Source organism: Delphinus delphis, chromosome 9 (genome assembly GCF_949987515.2).
Source record: "Delphinus delphis chromosome 9, mDelDel1.2, whole genome shotgun sequence".
NCBI classification, from domain to species: Eukaryota; Metazoa; Chordata; class Mammalia; order Artiodactyla; family Delphinidae; genus Delphinus; species Delphinus delphis.
In genome coordinates this window covers 15,100,106-15,115,849 of record NC_082691.1, presented here as the reverse complement: position 1 = coordinate 15,115,849, position 15,744 = coordinate 15,100,106, and the positions used below count along the sequence as shown (strand labels likewise).

At 45.9% G+C, this 15,744-nt stretch overlaps 1 protein-coding gene across 2 annotated transcripts in view; it reads left to right on the top strand.

Moving 5' to 3' along the window:
• POU6F2 (POU class 6 homeobox 2) overlaps positions 1–15,536 on the top strand; it is a 450,125-nt gene extending 434,589 nt beyond the window's left edge. The window contains exons 8-10 of one of the 2 annotated variants that reach the window (XM_060019839.1): positions 2,295–2,463; positions 11,395–11,563; positions 15,032–15,536. In XM_060019839.1, the coding sequence (XP_059875822.1) occupies positions 2,295–2,463; positions 11,395–11,563; positions 15,032–15,536 (843 nt within the window). The remainder of the gene's footprint in view (positions 1–2,294; positions 2,464–11,394; positions 11,564–15,031) is intronic. The other variant, XM_060019840.1, reaches the window with a different exon arrangement.
• The last annotated feature ends 208 nt before the right edge of the window (positions 15,537–15,744 follow it).

The window sequence follows — 15,744 nt, the reverse complement described above, 5'->3', positions numbered from 1 at the left end:
TAGGGACAACCATTTACTTCCTGTAATCACGCCAAGTGTCTCTGCCACATAGAGATACCACGTGAATGGGAGAAGCAAAAGCATCACCACGGGAACCAGAGGGGAAATAGCTCCTGAAGCACATTTCCAAAGTAGCACTTGACTGACAATTGTCTGAAAGTAAGATGTTAATTGATGGTTAAAAACACTTTAGGGAATTAGAAAGACTGACAATCCCAGGTGTTGGTGCCGATGTGGAGCAACTGGAATTCTCATACGTTGCTGGTGAGACTGTCAAAGGCTGCCACCGCTTTGGACATCAGCTTGGTAGTTTCTTTAAAAGGTAAATAGGCATTTATGGTATGACCCAGTCGTTTCCACAATTCCACTCCTAGGTATTTACATATAAGAAATGAAAACACAAGGTACACACAGAGACTTGTACATCAATGTTTATCACAGTTTTCTTCGTAACAGCACCAAACTGGAAATAACCCAAATGTCCATCAACAGATGAATGGATAAACAATCTGTGGCATAGGTATACACACAGGTATACGCTATATATAGTATTCAGCAATAAAAAGGAATGAGCTACTGATACATGCAACAAAACAGGCGAATCTCAACAACGGTATCTGAGCAAAAGAAGCCAGATGCAGAAAGAGGACATGCCATACAATTCCATTTTTAGAGCCATGCCAAATGGGTCCATTATGGCAGAAAGCCAGGAGGTGAGGGAAAATTGATCGCAAAGGGGCTTAGGGAATTTCATAGAATGATAGGAAGGTTCTGTATCTTGATTATGTGGTGGTTTCACAGACGTATACATTCGACAAAACTCATCAAAATGTTTGCATTAAATGGGTGTATTTTATTATGTGTAAATTATATCTCGGTAAAGTTGAATGAGAAATTGAACACACACTGGGAAAGCAGGGACAAGTGTGAAGTTGAAACCTCCTGGGCTGACTCTTAGATCCCGAGGAGGTGGTCAAAGGTCAGTGCCTGATTTTGTGTAGTTGTGGCTCTTCCACCAAAGTTCAGGGCTTGGCCTGATTCTGCCCCCAGTCTGACTACCTTTTATAAAAACCTTTTATAAAGACCTTCCTACACCTCTGGGAGTGTGATGATGGCTATGAAAGCACTTTGTAAAGTACTCTGTCCAACCAACAAAGGTGGCCACTGCTGAGGCTACCTGTGCACCTGTGCTGGGTCCTGGGCTGCCCTTTGTGTCAGCTTCCTAGAGGGTCAATACATGGGTGAGACCCCTCCCGGGCATATAAGTGGACCCGGCACCTGCAAGCGTTTCCCTTTTCTCTCTTCTTCCTCCCCTCAGCTGAGCTTCTCAGCTCTCAGAACAACAGCACTTTGATGACCTGTAAAGGAGTCATGAGCACATGGACATAAAGACCACCTTCCTTACGGCACACAGAATTTTTCAAAAAGTGAATTCTTTCTTGAGGCGCTATGACTAAGAGCTCAAGCCCTGGGGTCAGACTTCACGGGCCCAGAGACCAGATCCTCCCCACCTGCCAAAGGAACTGACCAAATCCTTTAAACTCTCTGTGCCTCATCTTCCTTGTTGGTAAAAAAGGGGTCAAAATCATACCCACTTCTCAGGCTGACGTAGGAGTGAAATGAGAGGGCATAAAAGTCCCGAACAAAGTGCTGGCACAGAGTAAGACAGTGACAACAGAGAGCTACAAGTATTAATCAGTACTTTTGTCCTGACTGCCCCAATTTCTTTCTTAATTTCCAAAGGATCTTACAGAGCATTTTTTCCGACTCCACAGTAATACACCCAGACTCTTGGGTCTGGGAGAGCAGGAAGTTCCCATATACACTCAGCCTAAATTGGAACTTTCCTAAAAACACCAGTTACCTAAGAGAAAATGGCTGGGCACAGCCTGCCTTTGATATTGCGGTTTGCATTCCGAGTTGATGGTAGGTGTTATATTTTATCTATACGTTCTGGAGAAGCCTGTCAAGCGCGCTGTAATTGCGTGAACAGGCACAAAGAGTCCAATGGCACACCGCGGTCAGGAAATGTAGAAAATTGGGTGCTCCAGCAAGCTAAGTAAGAAATTAATAATATATTTAGAATTACTAATAAAATGCCTGTCAAGACAGCAGCAACATATTATATACAAAAAAAAAAAAAAAAAAAATCCTCCCTGTTGTGTAGGGTGTGCACTCTTCCAGAGAAGCGTATCTTCTTGGAAATGATTCAACCCCAGATGACACTTCTGTTCCCTGGCATTTCCCTCCTAGTTTTTCATGCCTTTGTGTATTTTTTACATCCCCCATTGTAGCTCCACCAGCCCTCCCAGACGTCGGTGGGTCAAGCGGCCTCCCAAAGCAGCCTTCTGCACCTGGCTCACGGCCAAGCAGCCATGTCTCAGAGCCCCGCCCGGCAGCCTTCCTCTGCTTCCTCCTCATCTTCCTCCTCCTCGGCTTTGAGCGTGGGCCAGTTAGTCAGCAGTAAGTATCCTTCCTGGCTCCGTTAAGCCATGGTGGCCTTCTCGTTGCCTAATTACAATGTCTCTCTCTCTCTCTCCTCCCACCCCACCCGTGCATCCCTACATCCCTTCCTCCCTCCCTCTCTTTCTGCTTCTTTCAAGTTGAACAGGAATTTCCTGGCCCCGCTGGGCCAGTATCCGGATGAGGTCCGTGCCCAGGGCCAGACGGTTCCTTGGGGAAGCAGGCCCCCCGACCCCCTCAAATGTGTACGTGGAGGGGCCGTTTCCACCTCAGGCGCCTTCTGATGTGCTGAGTCAGTCCGGCCGCTTCAGAAGCGAGAAACTGACCAGCTTTCAGGGCACGAGCCACAGAGCTCAGAACTGAGAGAGCCAGCAGCTGGCACTCGGCCGGCGGGTCAGGCTGCCTTTCTGTGTGTGTGAGGTCCCCTGCCATTCCATTTGCAGGTGTCAGAGGAAATAAGAGAGAGCACCTGTGGGCGGGGAGGGGGGATGTGCGCCATGAGCCGCCTCCAGTGGTGCGAGGGGAAGCTGCATGGGCGGAATCCAGTGAGAAACCTCTGAACAACCGTTCACAAAAGAACCGAACGCTGCAAGTCGGCTTCCCTGAGCGGGCGGCACATACACATTTTAGAAATGGTATTTGGCCCTAGGTGAAGACAGCATGTGTATCACATGCAAATAGAAACACATAGAGATGAACGTGACAGTGGTCTAATTTAATGTTGTTCACCTTTAGTGCAATTTTTACTTATATATAAAAATGACAGAATATGTGCATAGATTATAATTCTCCAGGCACCATATATCCAACAGTTACGGGTTTAAAGGCTAAAGCACTGCAGAGGCATCTGTGCCATAAAACAAGGACACATGTAAGTATCTGTGTTTGGTCAGGTGTCATGAATGACCTGTTATAACAGGAACAGTAGGGACTCTCCATATCATAGGGCAAGTCTGGAAATGCAAGGCAAACCGGAGGGTCGCTGTGTCTTCCCCCGACAAGCGACACCCCCGCCAAAAATATATATGTACATATATACATGTGTGTACATATATGTGTGCATATATACATAGATATTCAATTATATGGATAACTCAGGCAAGAAAGATGCTTGTGGAATGGAGAAGAAAATGAGAGATTATGGAAAGATTAAAATGCCCAAGTACTTCAGTACACTAGCCTGGATGCTCTTGATTTTAAAAATGGGTCAATACCAAACAGAGTTTCAGGATTTGATGGAGTTTGCCATCAGCCTGTTGTTTTAAGTTGTTTAGATATATAACTCCTCTCATTTGGGCCAAAAAAGTCTAGTCTTACTCGAATAAACTCATAAAAAATTAATTTAATTATAACCAGATTTTTTTCCCCAACAAAGAAACTCCTCATAGGGTTGTTGTGAGAAGAGATTCAAACTTTGTTCCAATTTGCTCTTCTGCAAAAGCTTCTGTAAAACACTCTATTTCTAAATAGCAGCGAGGTCATAAATTTACAATAGACTGTTAAGCTTTGGGCCTGAAAGAAAAGGAACGGATATCAAACATCTTATAGAGAAGAAATAAATTAAATGTGAAATGTTTAAATATGAAAAGTACAAAATACCCCACGAATACAGTATTTTACGCAAGGTAAACAGTACATTTTGGATGGACAGAGAGGTGAATGAACGGATAGACGGACAGACAGACGGATGGATGGCACTGGATTCTATCTTGCCATTTGTCTCAAGCTGGGCAGGAAAGGACTAGCCTTTTCCAGAGCTACTTAATGGGCCAAATGAAAGTTCAATTGCACAGTGGCCAATGGGATATCTAGGTTCTACGTGCAGAATGAGTGAACCTTGCACATTGCATATCCTTGATGAGAAATATACAGAACTGGGGAAAAGAGACTCCTTTACCACATGCACTTGAAGCAAGAACCTGCAAACTCATACGCAGAAGCTGAAAGAGGAGCCTTCTCTGGCAGATATGAGAGGGTCCAGGAGTACCACTGCCGGGCGTCGCACTTTACACAAACCCATTGCTGGGCTTACAACTGCTACAGATTTTGAGCATGTTGTTTAGTTAATTCCCTTCTGTCTTAAGACCCTACTAGAGAATGAATAGCACCTGGAGCATTTTCTGATGCTGATTACCACACCCTCAACAAACCTCTGTTTAAGCCTCCTTTTGCAAAGTAGGGTTTTCAAAGCACTTTCATTATTTTTCTGATTTGAATACTCACAACAAGGTAATGTAAATTCTCATTTTCAGATATTGAAGCTGGCATCAAATAGATCCTGAAAAGTACAACCCATCTCGACCATCTTATGTCAGAGAGGCCAGATTCAGTCTTAGTTGAGAGACAGTGTGTGATCAATCTCCTGGGTGACAAAGCCAGAAGGATAACCCAGACATCCGGACTCAATGGGTCATACACGTTCTACACAGCACCGCTGCCTTAAAAGACAGGGTGCTTTCGCATAAATTTTATCCAGTGCGATTTGAACGATACACTCTATCAAATCACCTAAATATTCTTCAAATAATTTTTAAATGCCTGAAGCCATGTCTTACAATTACAGCACAAGCTTTTTCTCTGAGCCAATATGAGAAAAACTAGACATCTTGCATATTTTGAAATTTATATTCAAGCATGAACTATGCATTTCAAATTACTTTTTTCTGAGATTAAACTTTACCAAATTTGCAAATAAGCTAATGTAGGGAGACCCGACCCCATACTTCAGCTGGAGTTGATACACGGATTAAATTACAGGAGGGAAAAGCATGTTTTAGTCAGAGGATGTCAACTTAAAAATAAAAAATAAGCTTTTTGAGCACCATGTATATGCAGGCCCAGGGATAGATATTAAGAAAGCAGAAATAAGCTAGATGTGGTCCCTGCCCGGGCGCAGGTCATGAACTGATAACAAAGAAACACAGTTACAATAAAGGGAAACAAATGCTATGGGCAGTGTACCAATAAAGACTATGGCAATACAGGAGAGAGTGAACTCAGTTTTGGAGACTGAGACAGAACAGAAGGACTGGCTGGAGTAAATAATCCTTGAATTAAGTGGGATGGTGAATGGGTCAGTAAATCCCTCCACTAGGCCAAGGCCATAGTTCAAAACAGGTCAAAATGGATTTGAACCTGTGGTCAAAACCTTAGTGAATGGACCCTCACAGGTCATGCGCAAGGTTGCCTAGTGCTGGGCCATCTGCCATTGCTCCAGATCAACTGGAGTGGGTGGATCGTCCATAACCTGCCCTACTCCAGGCAAAAGAACTCAGGGTTAACACCAAATAGGCACACTCCTTAAGACGTCTGCACATCTGTTCACGGCACCTGCACAGCCTGCCCTGTGTCAAACCTTGCCTGGTCTCCTCAGTCACCAGGGCTAACTGTAGTTTCCATAGCAGGGCTTTTGGAAAGCCTAGAAGAGTCAAACAAAAAACAAAGTCCCAAAATGACTTAAGATTTACACAGTTACTGTTTAAAAACAGGTAGACGTGGGACTTTTTTATTCTTGGATGGATTTGGTTTGGTTTTTCAGGACACTTTTTTTTTTTAACCCCTGGCCTGTAAACTTAATTCTTAGACAGCAAAGGGACTGAGAGTTAATATCAGAAAAACCCAAACTATAAAGTGAACATAAAGATGCCTGGCGATAGCTTATGGCACAGTGGAACCCCTGATTCACTTGATCAGTTTCACACCATTTTCCACAACTCAATGAAGTCACCGTATTGCGAGCAAGCTGTTCTCCCAAATTGCATTGCACGTTCCCAAATGGTTTCTTATTTCTCAGAAATATTTGGTAAATATGCCCATTATTTGCTGTGAGAGAAGCACTAAAAAGCAGATGGATGTTCAGAAGGCAGTTAAGTCATACTTGGCACCTTCTTTATAGATGCATGTTTCTCCTGTAACAGTCCCACAAGCAGAGGTTGTAGAAGGAAGATGTGGATGGATGGCAACTGTTCGACCCATTTAGCAAAAACCCCTTACACTGATGTCCAGGTGAGCAGTTGGAAGGAGCTAAATTTTAAAAATTAAACAAAACAAATATCTGTCCTGGTCCATCCTGAGTGCTCAATTCAGTATGGGCCCAGTGGCCATGCAACCAGATTCTACAGAACAGGTTTGTGTTCATGCAATTTGCATTTAGCTCCCAAAGAACTCTTTTATTTTTCAGCCCATGCACTCCGGATTTGATTTGGGAAAAACGTCATCATTATACTTATGAATCACTGCCAACATTCAATGCCAGTGTATTATAGATCTCCAGGCCAGTCAATCCCTACGTAGGCTGATCTTCTGGCTCCTTTAGCAAGGCTCAGATTCAGGGAGAACTGTGGAAGTTGTTGCTTCCTGACTTTGTTAACATACTGGGCCGACTTAATCTGGAGCAAACTTCTATAAGAGGTGCACTTCTTCCTCAGTGCAGAGAAGTCCCAGACTGGGTTTCCCTAGAGCTGGTTAAAGATGCTGGATCCACCTTGTGGGGGACCTGAGGGTTCCCTCTGAAGTCCCCATCAAGGTGGCCTGAGATTTATCCTTAAAATGAACCCAACCTCCCCAGAGCCAGAAGGAATGACATGATGGAAATAGAAAAAGCATATAACCCTTAATGAAGGGGAACTGTCCAACAGTGGAAAAGAAAACCTCAAGAGTTTAAGACAGAAACTTTGGCACCAAAAAAAAAAAAAAAAAAGCATTAGTTTTTTTGTTAATTCGAAACATCTTACAGACACCATCTAAGGCGTTCTCCCAATGTGGGAAGACATGTCCCACATGTTGTAATCAGGGTAAGACTAATATTTGTCCATGGGTGGACCCCTTCTTTGGATGTGGAGACTTCTGTAGTCCTGCGATCCATGGAAGGAAACCATAATAATACATGGCGCCGTCTGGTTTTTACGGATGAGAACAATAATATAAAGAAAGCCAAGCAGCTCGTCTCCAGCAATCAACAAATTGCACAAACAATGAGACACTGGTTTCCTCTACCCGGACCTTTGTCCAATAGACTGTCACCCTGTCTAAATTTCACCAGAATTCCTAACTTATCAGCTCTAGAGGTAGAACCAGGAAGAAGACAAGAGTGGGAAATGTACGAGAGGAGAAAGAAGGAATTCAGCTTCCTGGTGTGATGAGTGTTTGGGGCCTCACAGAAGTCCAAGGGCTCAGGGGGCAAGGCTCCCACCTCTCTGAGCTTCAGAGTAAAACTGTTGATGATCCGCACAGCTGCTCAGGGCAAGGGGATAAGAGACCACAGCTTTCTTTTTGACTCTGGTTATTATCAGCGATCTGGCCAAAAGCCACTTGCACAATCACACACCATGTATTTAGTCGCTGGTCTCAAGGAACTAGGAAGGAGATAAACAAAGGCAGCAGAAGGCAAGGCAGAAACTAGAATAGACTTACACAAAATTGTATCCCAGGCATAAACCTGCCCGGTGCTGCGCTGCCAACTCTGGTGGCAGCACAGACCCTGGGACTGGAGTAGACCGTGGAGATCCTTCCAGATCACCTGAATCCTTCCGTTGATTCCTGTTGATCTAGAGATGGGACTAACGGAAGGCAACAGATTTACTTCCCACAGGAGCTACTTAGCTTGGCTCAGAGAAAAAATCTCCCCCCCAACTCCAGACTCCAACGGCCACCCCAGCCCACTGGTCCCAGTTGTTTGCCAGTTGCCATAAACAGTGAGGCCAGGGGTGGAGAAAGGCAAGGACGGGGCACCTGCCCAGCAGTCCTTCTGGCCCATCATCTTACCCAAGGTGGTAGAGCAAGTTCTCTGTGTAGTGGAACCTGGTGAATAATGATGGTAAAGGGTCGAGTGCAGGCAGGTAAAGGGTCGACATGCAGAGGATGCCACACCCAGACTCGGTCAGGCCAGAGCCGCAGCGAAAGCCTCTGTCTGCGGGGTCAGTGGGTCCTCTGCCTCAGGATCGCCTGTAGTACTTGTTAAAAATGCACATCCAGGGTCCCATCAGGTGACTCCTAGACCTACCTAATTAAAAAAACCACTGTCCCAAAAGCCATATCGTTACAAGGAAAGTCTCCGGCTTCCATTTTTTCACCCTCAGTTTTGAACCTGTGCTGCCCACGTTTGCAAAGCCATGAGTTCCTCTTCCTTCTCTCTTGGAGAGAGGCCAGGCCCCACTCCCTATGCTGTGCTATACCAAGTGTCCCTCTGTGTTCTACACCAGACCTTCTCAACTCTTAGTTTATTATTGCGTCCCCGGCCTACGAGGAGCCCATTTAGACTTTCCTATCCTCGCTGCCCGCCTTCCCCTATGAAATGTTAATATCACAGGGATACCGCACACCGGTTCTGTTTATGTACCTCGGTCCTGGGGGGACCACATCCAGAACCAACTTCCGCCCCCTCGGGAATGCGTGCTGTAAACGCAGGGTCACCACACAGGTTCAGCAAGGCCGCAGGTCCAGCGAGGGCTGGGGAGTAGGAACTGAAGGGGCGGCCTGGACCAGTGCCAGCTGACTGACTGCTCCCGAGGGCAGATGCGGACCTGGCGCCACCAAAGCTTCTAACGTTTCAGAAGAACATGACAAATCTAAATGTTTCTTTAGCAATCTCCCAGTGTTTACTGTCGGCCAGGAATTCCCCCAAGTTGTACGCACTCGAAAAGCTGAGTTTTATTTGCAAGCTGCTCATTTGCAACTTCTGCTCTAGGAATTTTTTTTTTTTTTTTTTTTTTTTTTTTTTTTGCGGTACGCGGGCCTCTCACTGTTGTGGCCTCTCCCGTTGTGGAGCACAGGCTCCGGACGCGCAGGCTCAGTGGCCATGGCTCACGGGCCCAGCCGCTCCGCGGCATGTGGGATCCTCCCAGACCGGGGCACGAACCCGTGTCCCCTGCATTGGCAGGCGGACTCTCACCCACTGCGCCACCAGGGAAGCCCCTGCTCTAGGAATTTTTAAACGAAGAAATGCAGGAGGGGCTCAAAGCTGCTGTGTGCGTGGATGGGACCTCCTGGAATCCTCCCTCCAAGCTGCTCCACGCTGGTGGGAATTAAGATCCAGAGGGCAGCTCCCACCAGGCACAACCCAAACAAGTCTGTTAATCAAGTGATGCTGGCCTTCTGGGGTGAAGTTGGGGAGAAAAAGCAGGGCTTTAATTAATCTTAACAGCCAAATTAGTTTTATTGTCACCCTCTGCCCCCGTCCATGGACATAGATTCTTAATGTCCTAAACTGAAATATTCACCACTCCCAGCACGGGCTACCCCTTGCCCCCTACCAGCCGCCCCCCCACCCCACGCAGGCCTCCACCACGCTCTGCCCCTCCCCTGCATCTGTGCCCGTCTGCACCCTGCCCCCACTGACCAGAATATTCTCTGAAAGCTGCTCACTGGGTAAGACCCAGATGAATCCTCCCTCCCGTCACCGCTCCCTTCTCTTTAAATTCCAGTGTGGGTGCGACACTACTACTCCTTGACTATACGCAACCTGGTATTTTTCTCTGTTTCTCATTCGTAACGTTGAGCCCCAAATCCCTGTAGACAGCAAACTCCACAGAGGCTGGAACTGCCCCTTCTCTTTCTCTTGTTCCTTCTCTCCACTCATTAGGGCGCCTAGGAGTCACTTAAGAAATACTCAGAGACTAACTGCAGTTATTATACCACTTTCCACCCATCTTTCCTCCATGAGATTATGCTTCATGATGTGTAAAAATTCTACAGGACTTTGTTTTTATTGAAAAGATACGGGTACAGCGTACACCTCCATGGCTGATTCTGTCGACAGAGTCCATTTCCCCTATAATGAGAGAATCTATACAGGAAGCTCCAAGGCCCCTGCCACAGATATTAACATCTTTATTTAAAAGTCCTTGAAAAATTGGTCCTTGGTGTACCAGTGTATTTCTTTTCATGATAACAGGAGTTTCTATAGCCCGAGGCCCAGAAGACTAATATGGTACACCCCAGTTCCTTAGACAAGTCCTGTAATTGACTGAAATTGTTGGGTGATTGTGCAGAAAGAGGAAGAGAGAAACTTTTCACCTAAGTCCGGGAAATGAGGTGAAGAACAATAGAGTCAGCTTGCAGGGAGAATGGCTTCGCTCCAGGCAGGATGGAACAGTCTTTTGAAATCTTCCACCATCCTCAAACCATGCTGTCTCCAGCTTGGTGTGTACTTTCATTTATCCAGAGATCAGTAGCCGGAGGTGGGGGTGGGGGGATAGTTTCATTCTCCGGCTGTTGTGTCATTTCCCTTGATAAGTCCTAAATTGACCGAGTTATGTGGCACCAAAGGAGCCTTACTGCAGTAGGCATTTTTTATTCTGTGCCCTTTCAGGGGACAAAGGTGTCTGTGTCAGGAGATTGTTATGCGGGGTGGGGGGAGACTGTTAGTCTCACGGCTTCATAAGCATGCTCTTCTGAGGGGCTAATGTGAACATAATAAATTAGGCAACGTTACCATCTGTTAGCCTGGCTGCAGCGGTGATCGGGTACAGGAAAATACAAAATACTATTTTTTTTTCAAGGGCAATTCTTAGCACTAAAGCGTCCAGCTAAGACATTTCAAATGGAAAGCTTTCCATCTTTATATTTTTACATGATATCTGAACATATTTATGGGCCAGATGGAGTCGCACCCCCCCATAGCTGGTGCCCCCCTGCCCTGGCTGCTGTCTGTTAAGCGGGAAGAAGCTCGCTCTTGCATTGTGGAAGTGGCAGGGTAGGCTTGCCGTGGTGTTATCTGGGACAGGACTACCTTGAAGGATGATTTGTGCAGGTGGAATGAGTTGAGGATGGGGGCTTGAGTGCCTCAGCTGGCAGACAAAGAAGGTTCTGCGGTGTGGCTTCCCACCGCTCTGCTATTAGGAACCGAGCCACTTTCTCCTCGGCCGTCAAGAACGCGTAGCCCTGAGATGTGCGTTGATGCATTGATCCCATTTTTTGCAAACGTCTCCACAGATCCTCAGACGGCAGCGGGTGAGGTGGATGGGGTTAATCTGGAGGAGATCCGAGAATTTGCCAAAGCTTTTAAAATCCGGCGCCTGTCCCTTGGCCTGACCCAGACTCAGGTGGGCCAGGCTCTCAGTGCCACAGAGGGCCCCGCGTACAGCCAGTCGGCCATCTGCAGGTAACCCGTGCCCACGCGCTGTCACCCCTGCTGGCTGGCCCGGGCCTCGTCTGTCCTCTCGGCTCAGCTTTTCTTCTTCGGGTGGGCCGAGCTGGAGGGGTGGAGTGTGGGAACGGAGTGTGGGGTAGCTGTGTGTTGGGGTTGGTGATATTGACGGAAGTGGAGTTGCTAAAGCAGACTTGGGGGCCTGGCTTGATAACTCCTGTCAACTCACAAAGAACTTCCAAGGCGGTTTCATTGGAAATACACACCTTCCCCCCACCGGGGGGCCAGAGGCTTCTGAACCCACCGTCCTACGCAGCTGAGATCCACGGTCTCCTGTCTGTGGATTGATGTCGTGAAGCTGCCAGTCCCAGGTGGTGTTAATGCTCCCACCATTTCTGCTCAGGGATGGCTATCCGGATTTTCCAAGAAAACACACCTTAAAAAAAACATATATTAACCATCCTGTGACCACAAAGGAATTTTTAACCTTGCCTTGCCAGACATAAGTCTAAAAGCACATTTTTAAAAAAGAAGCAGCTGCTTTCCATAGCTCAGAAAAGGGTAGTGAGGGTTTGGCCTAACCTCACCCTATCCTTCCCGAAATTAAATACATAAATGACAGAAGCCAGCCTTGGCTGTGTTTGAGTTGATCTGGGTCAAGCCGCCAGAAGCAGACCCTGCGCATGCATGTGTGTGTTGCACTAATCCCATGTTTATGCATGAGGTGACAAAGGCACTTCGGTAAGAGCTTTTTCCTCTTGGGCAATGTCTTATGAGTCCTCCTACATCAGGAAAAGCCAAGAAACCAACTCTAAACTCATTTAAGTGGATTTTGTTCTTGGTGATCCATGAAATGCTGTCTTTTTATCTGCTCTTTATACTTTTAATGTATTCCCCAAAGGACAGAAGTGTACTTTTCCTGCAGTTTAAGACTAAGGTTATAAATAACATCAGTATGGGGTAGGAGCTTGCAGCTCACATTTTGCTCAATGATTTTCCATAAAACCCATTGATTGTTGTTAAATACAAAAAGCGCCGTAGGATCCTCTCACTTCTCTGGCCTCCCCTACTGTTTTTTCTTATAAGATACCTCCCTGTAGAAAATAACCTTTATTCAGTCTATACAAGGATACTACTGCTGGGAAATTTGTTTCAAGGCTTGTATATGTTATTCCAGACAACATGTACCGAAGCATCAGCACTAACGAGCAGCATCAAATGATATGAATACCGTTGCTCCCTGTTGGGAAACATTAACTTTTGTTTCATCTCAACAGCCTTGGGATAAAGGCACGCCACAGATTTTGAGGTTGTTGCCCATGTGCTATCGTTGCTGAAGTCCTCTTTGGCTTATTTCTTTGTCCTAAAGTGTGATCTCCTTTTTGTGGCTTAAGTGCTATCTAAGGTTTTCACTAACACACGTAATGTTTCTTGGGCATTCCCAGTCAAATATGTTGATTTCTAAAATCTTCCCCTGGGGAAGCCAAAAACGCTACGGCCAAAATGAAAAGCAGCTTTGGGAATTCACTGTCTAATAGAAGATGGCAGATGCCCTGACTTCTCGGCCTCTCTCTAGCTTCTAGTGTTTCAGCGGGGTAGTTTTCGGAGCTAACTACCAACAACAAAAAAAATGGAAGTCTTGAAAGAGACCAAGATCTGACAGTGGAACCACTCCAGTTAATTTACATGGTGGTGAAGAATCTGCATTTGCACACACTCTGGTGTCACTCCTCCCTTATGAGCTGCAGTGACTCGAAATGCTTTAACAAGTGCGTCTGCATCAGAGACCCAGAGGAAAACACACCAGCAATACACTGGACATCCCTATCACAAGCTCTGTCCCCCATGCCATGGTGCTGTAAAGCCTGTTGCCATGCTACCAAGACTTCAGTTTTGGGGCTTTTATAATGAATGATGGTAAGTGAACACAACAATGAAGGCTTTAGGGGAGCCTGCCATAAGTGAGCAGCTCATTAAATGGCATTAAATAATTAATTCATTTTATATTGAAAGCAAAATGTACTTCTTTCCTCTTTGACCAGCTGAAAGTTGGGGTTTTAAAAAATAAATAAATAAATAACTCCTTGAACTATACATGGAAGGGAATGCTATCGGAATCCCATTAAAATTTGATACTATTGGCGCTGTTTATCACAACATAAGATATCTAAAATGCAGTGCCAAAAATAAGATTAAGGCACATAAAGGAAGCCTATCCTTTTGTGTCCTTTTGCAAGCATCCTTATAAAACATACTGCGGCCAAAGCGGGTTCATTTTCGCTCCATGAAAACAGTCTGTTGTAATAAGATGCACTCTGCAGTCAGAGGGTTGTTTTTCGACAGCACTGAACTTGAAAAGATAGAGGAGAATGCCACGGATCCGAAGTTGTCATCCTGGAGGGTTGTGAATTTGGATTTAGAACAAACAACAAACAAATAAAAGGAATTGGTACTATTTTGTATTTCGTTGAGAGTGCATATGAATTTGATACCAGGATGACCTCTTAAAGCACTGTAGATAGTTTTGTCCAAGATGCTTCATAGTTTTTTTAAGTCAGTGTAGCAAAGAATTGCAGATGGCAACTGATATATAGAAGACCTCATTTACAGAAAATGATATCATTCAAGTACAGTTTGCAGATATAGCACGTTAAACACAGCTTGATACTCTGATGCAAAAGTACACCATTACACTGGACGGTGTTGGAAGGCATGAGGTAGCCCTAGCACATCGGGGGTGGGGGGGTGTTCATAGCAATTACAGTGTGTCCAGCTGTTTGAGTCCAGCAGTAAAGTAGCAAGAGGCTATGTTTTACCAGAAAAGGGAGCATGTTGTTAACTTACATCTGGTGAAGAGTGTTTGTTACCAGAGACAGAGACAGGAGAGGGCTGGGGGCCGGGGGAGAGAAAGATATTAAAATGAGACACAAAACAGAGATGAAAAGAGAACCATAAAAGGAACTTGTCCGGTTGCCATCACTGACGATTAGCATAGATAGAACATTTTTATCACCAAGTCAGTGGGGGGGAATTCAAGGAAACCAAAAGGAAAACATAAAAAGAATCATTTTAAACGAAAGAACATGACAGCTGTTGTCTTTGATGTCACTTCCTGGTGTTAATTTTTGCCTTAAGGATTCTGAAGTTCAGGGGAGATGGTGCTGGGTGGATTCAAATCAAAGCTCAGATCTCAAGCATTTCCAGGAAAAAGATCTGCGAGTGGCTTTTGTTTCCATCGTGATGGCTGCTGTGTTGTGCTGTCTCCACCCGTGCTCACCTGGCCCGCTTGCGGGTGTGCGGGCTGCATGCAGGGGCATGAAGCATGCGCGAGGGCGGGTGCTGGCTTGAGCGGGGAGGGCGACCTTGCAGCTGGCTGCTTATCTGGAGTGAATTTGCTCTGCCAGTCAGTCAGGCAGACAGGCAGGAGGCCCACCCTGGCAGAGGACTCAGTGTAAGACTGTTCTTTTTCAATTCTCCCCCCAGACACACCATCCTGAGAAGCCACTTTTTCCTACCACAGGAAGCCCAAGAGAACACTATAGCTAGCAGTCTGACAGCCAAACTGAACCCTGGCCTTTTGTATCCTGCCAGGTTTGAAAAGCTGGACATCACCCCTAAAAGTGCCCAGAAGATCAAGCCGGTGCTTGAGCGGTGGATGGCTGAGGCTGAGGCCCGCCATCGGGCAGGTATGCAGAACCTGACCGAGTTTATCGGGAGTGAACCGTCCAAAAAGCGCAAGAGGCGCACCTCCTTCACGCCCCAGGCCCTTGAGATCCTCAATGCCCACTTTGAGAAGAACACGCACCCCTCTGGGCAGGAAATGACCGAAATTGCCGAGAAGCTGAACTATGACCGGGAGGTAGTTAGAGTTTGGTTCTGCAATAAGAGGCAAGCCCTGAAGAACACAATTAAACGCTTAAAACAGCACGAGCCGGCCACGGCAGTCCCTCTGGAACCCTTAACAGACTCACTGGAAGAAAATTCCTAAAGAGACGCCCACCCGGAATCAGAAAAAAAAAAAAATCCACAGAAACTAAACTCCACCCTTGGGGCTTCATCCCCTAAACCCCCAAAAAAGAAAAAAATAAATTAAAAACAAATTTTAAGGTAGCCCCAGTCATCACCCTTGTAAGTAAAAGACTAAGAAAACCACCAAGTGGACAGGATGGTTTATACGTGTCCATGGGATTTTCCAA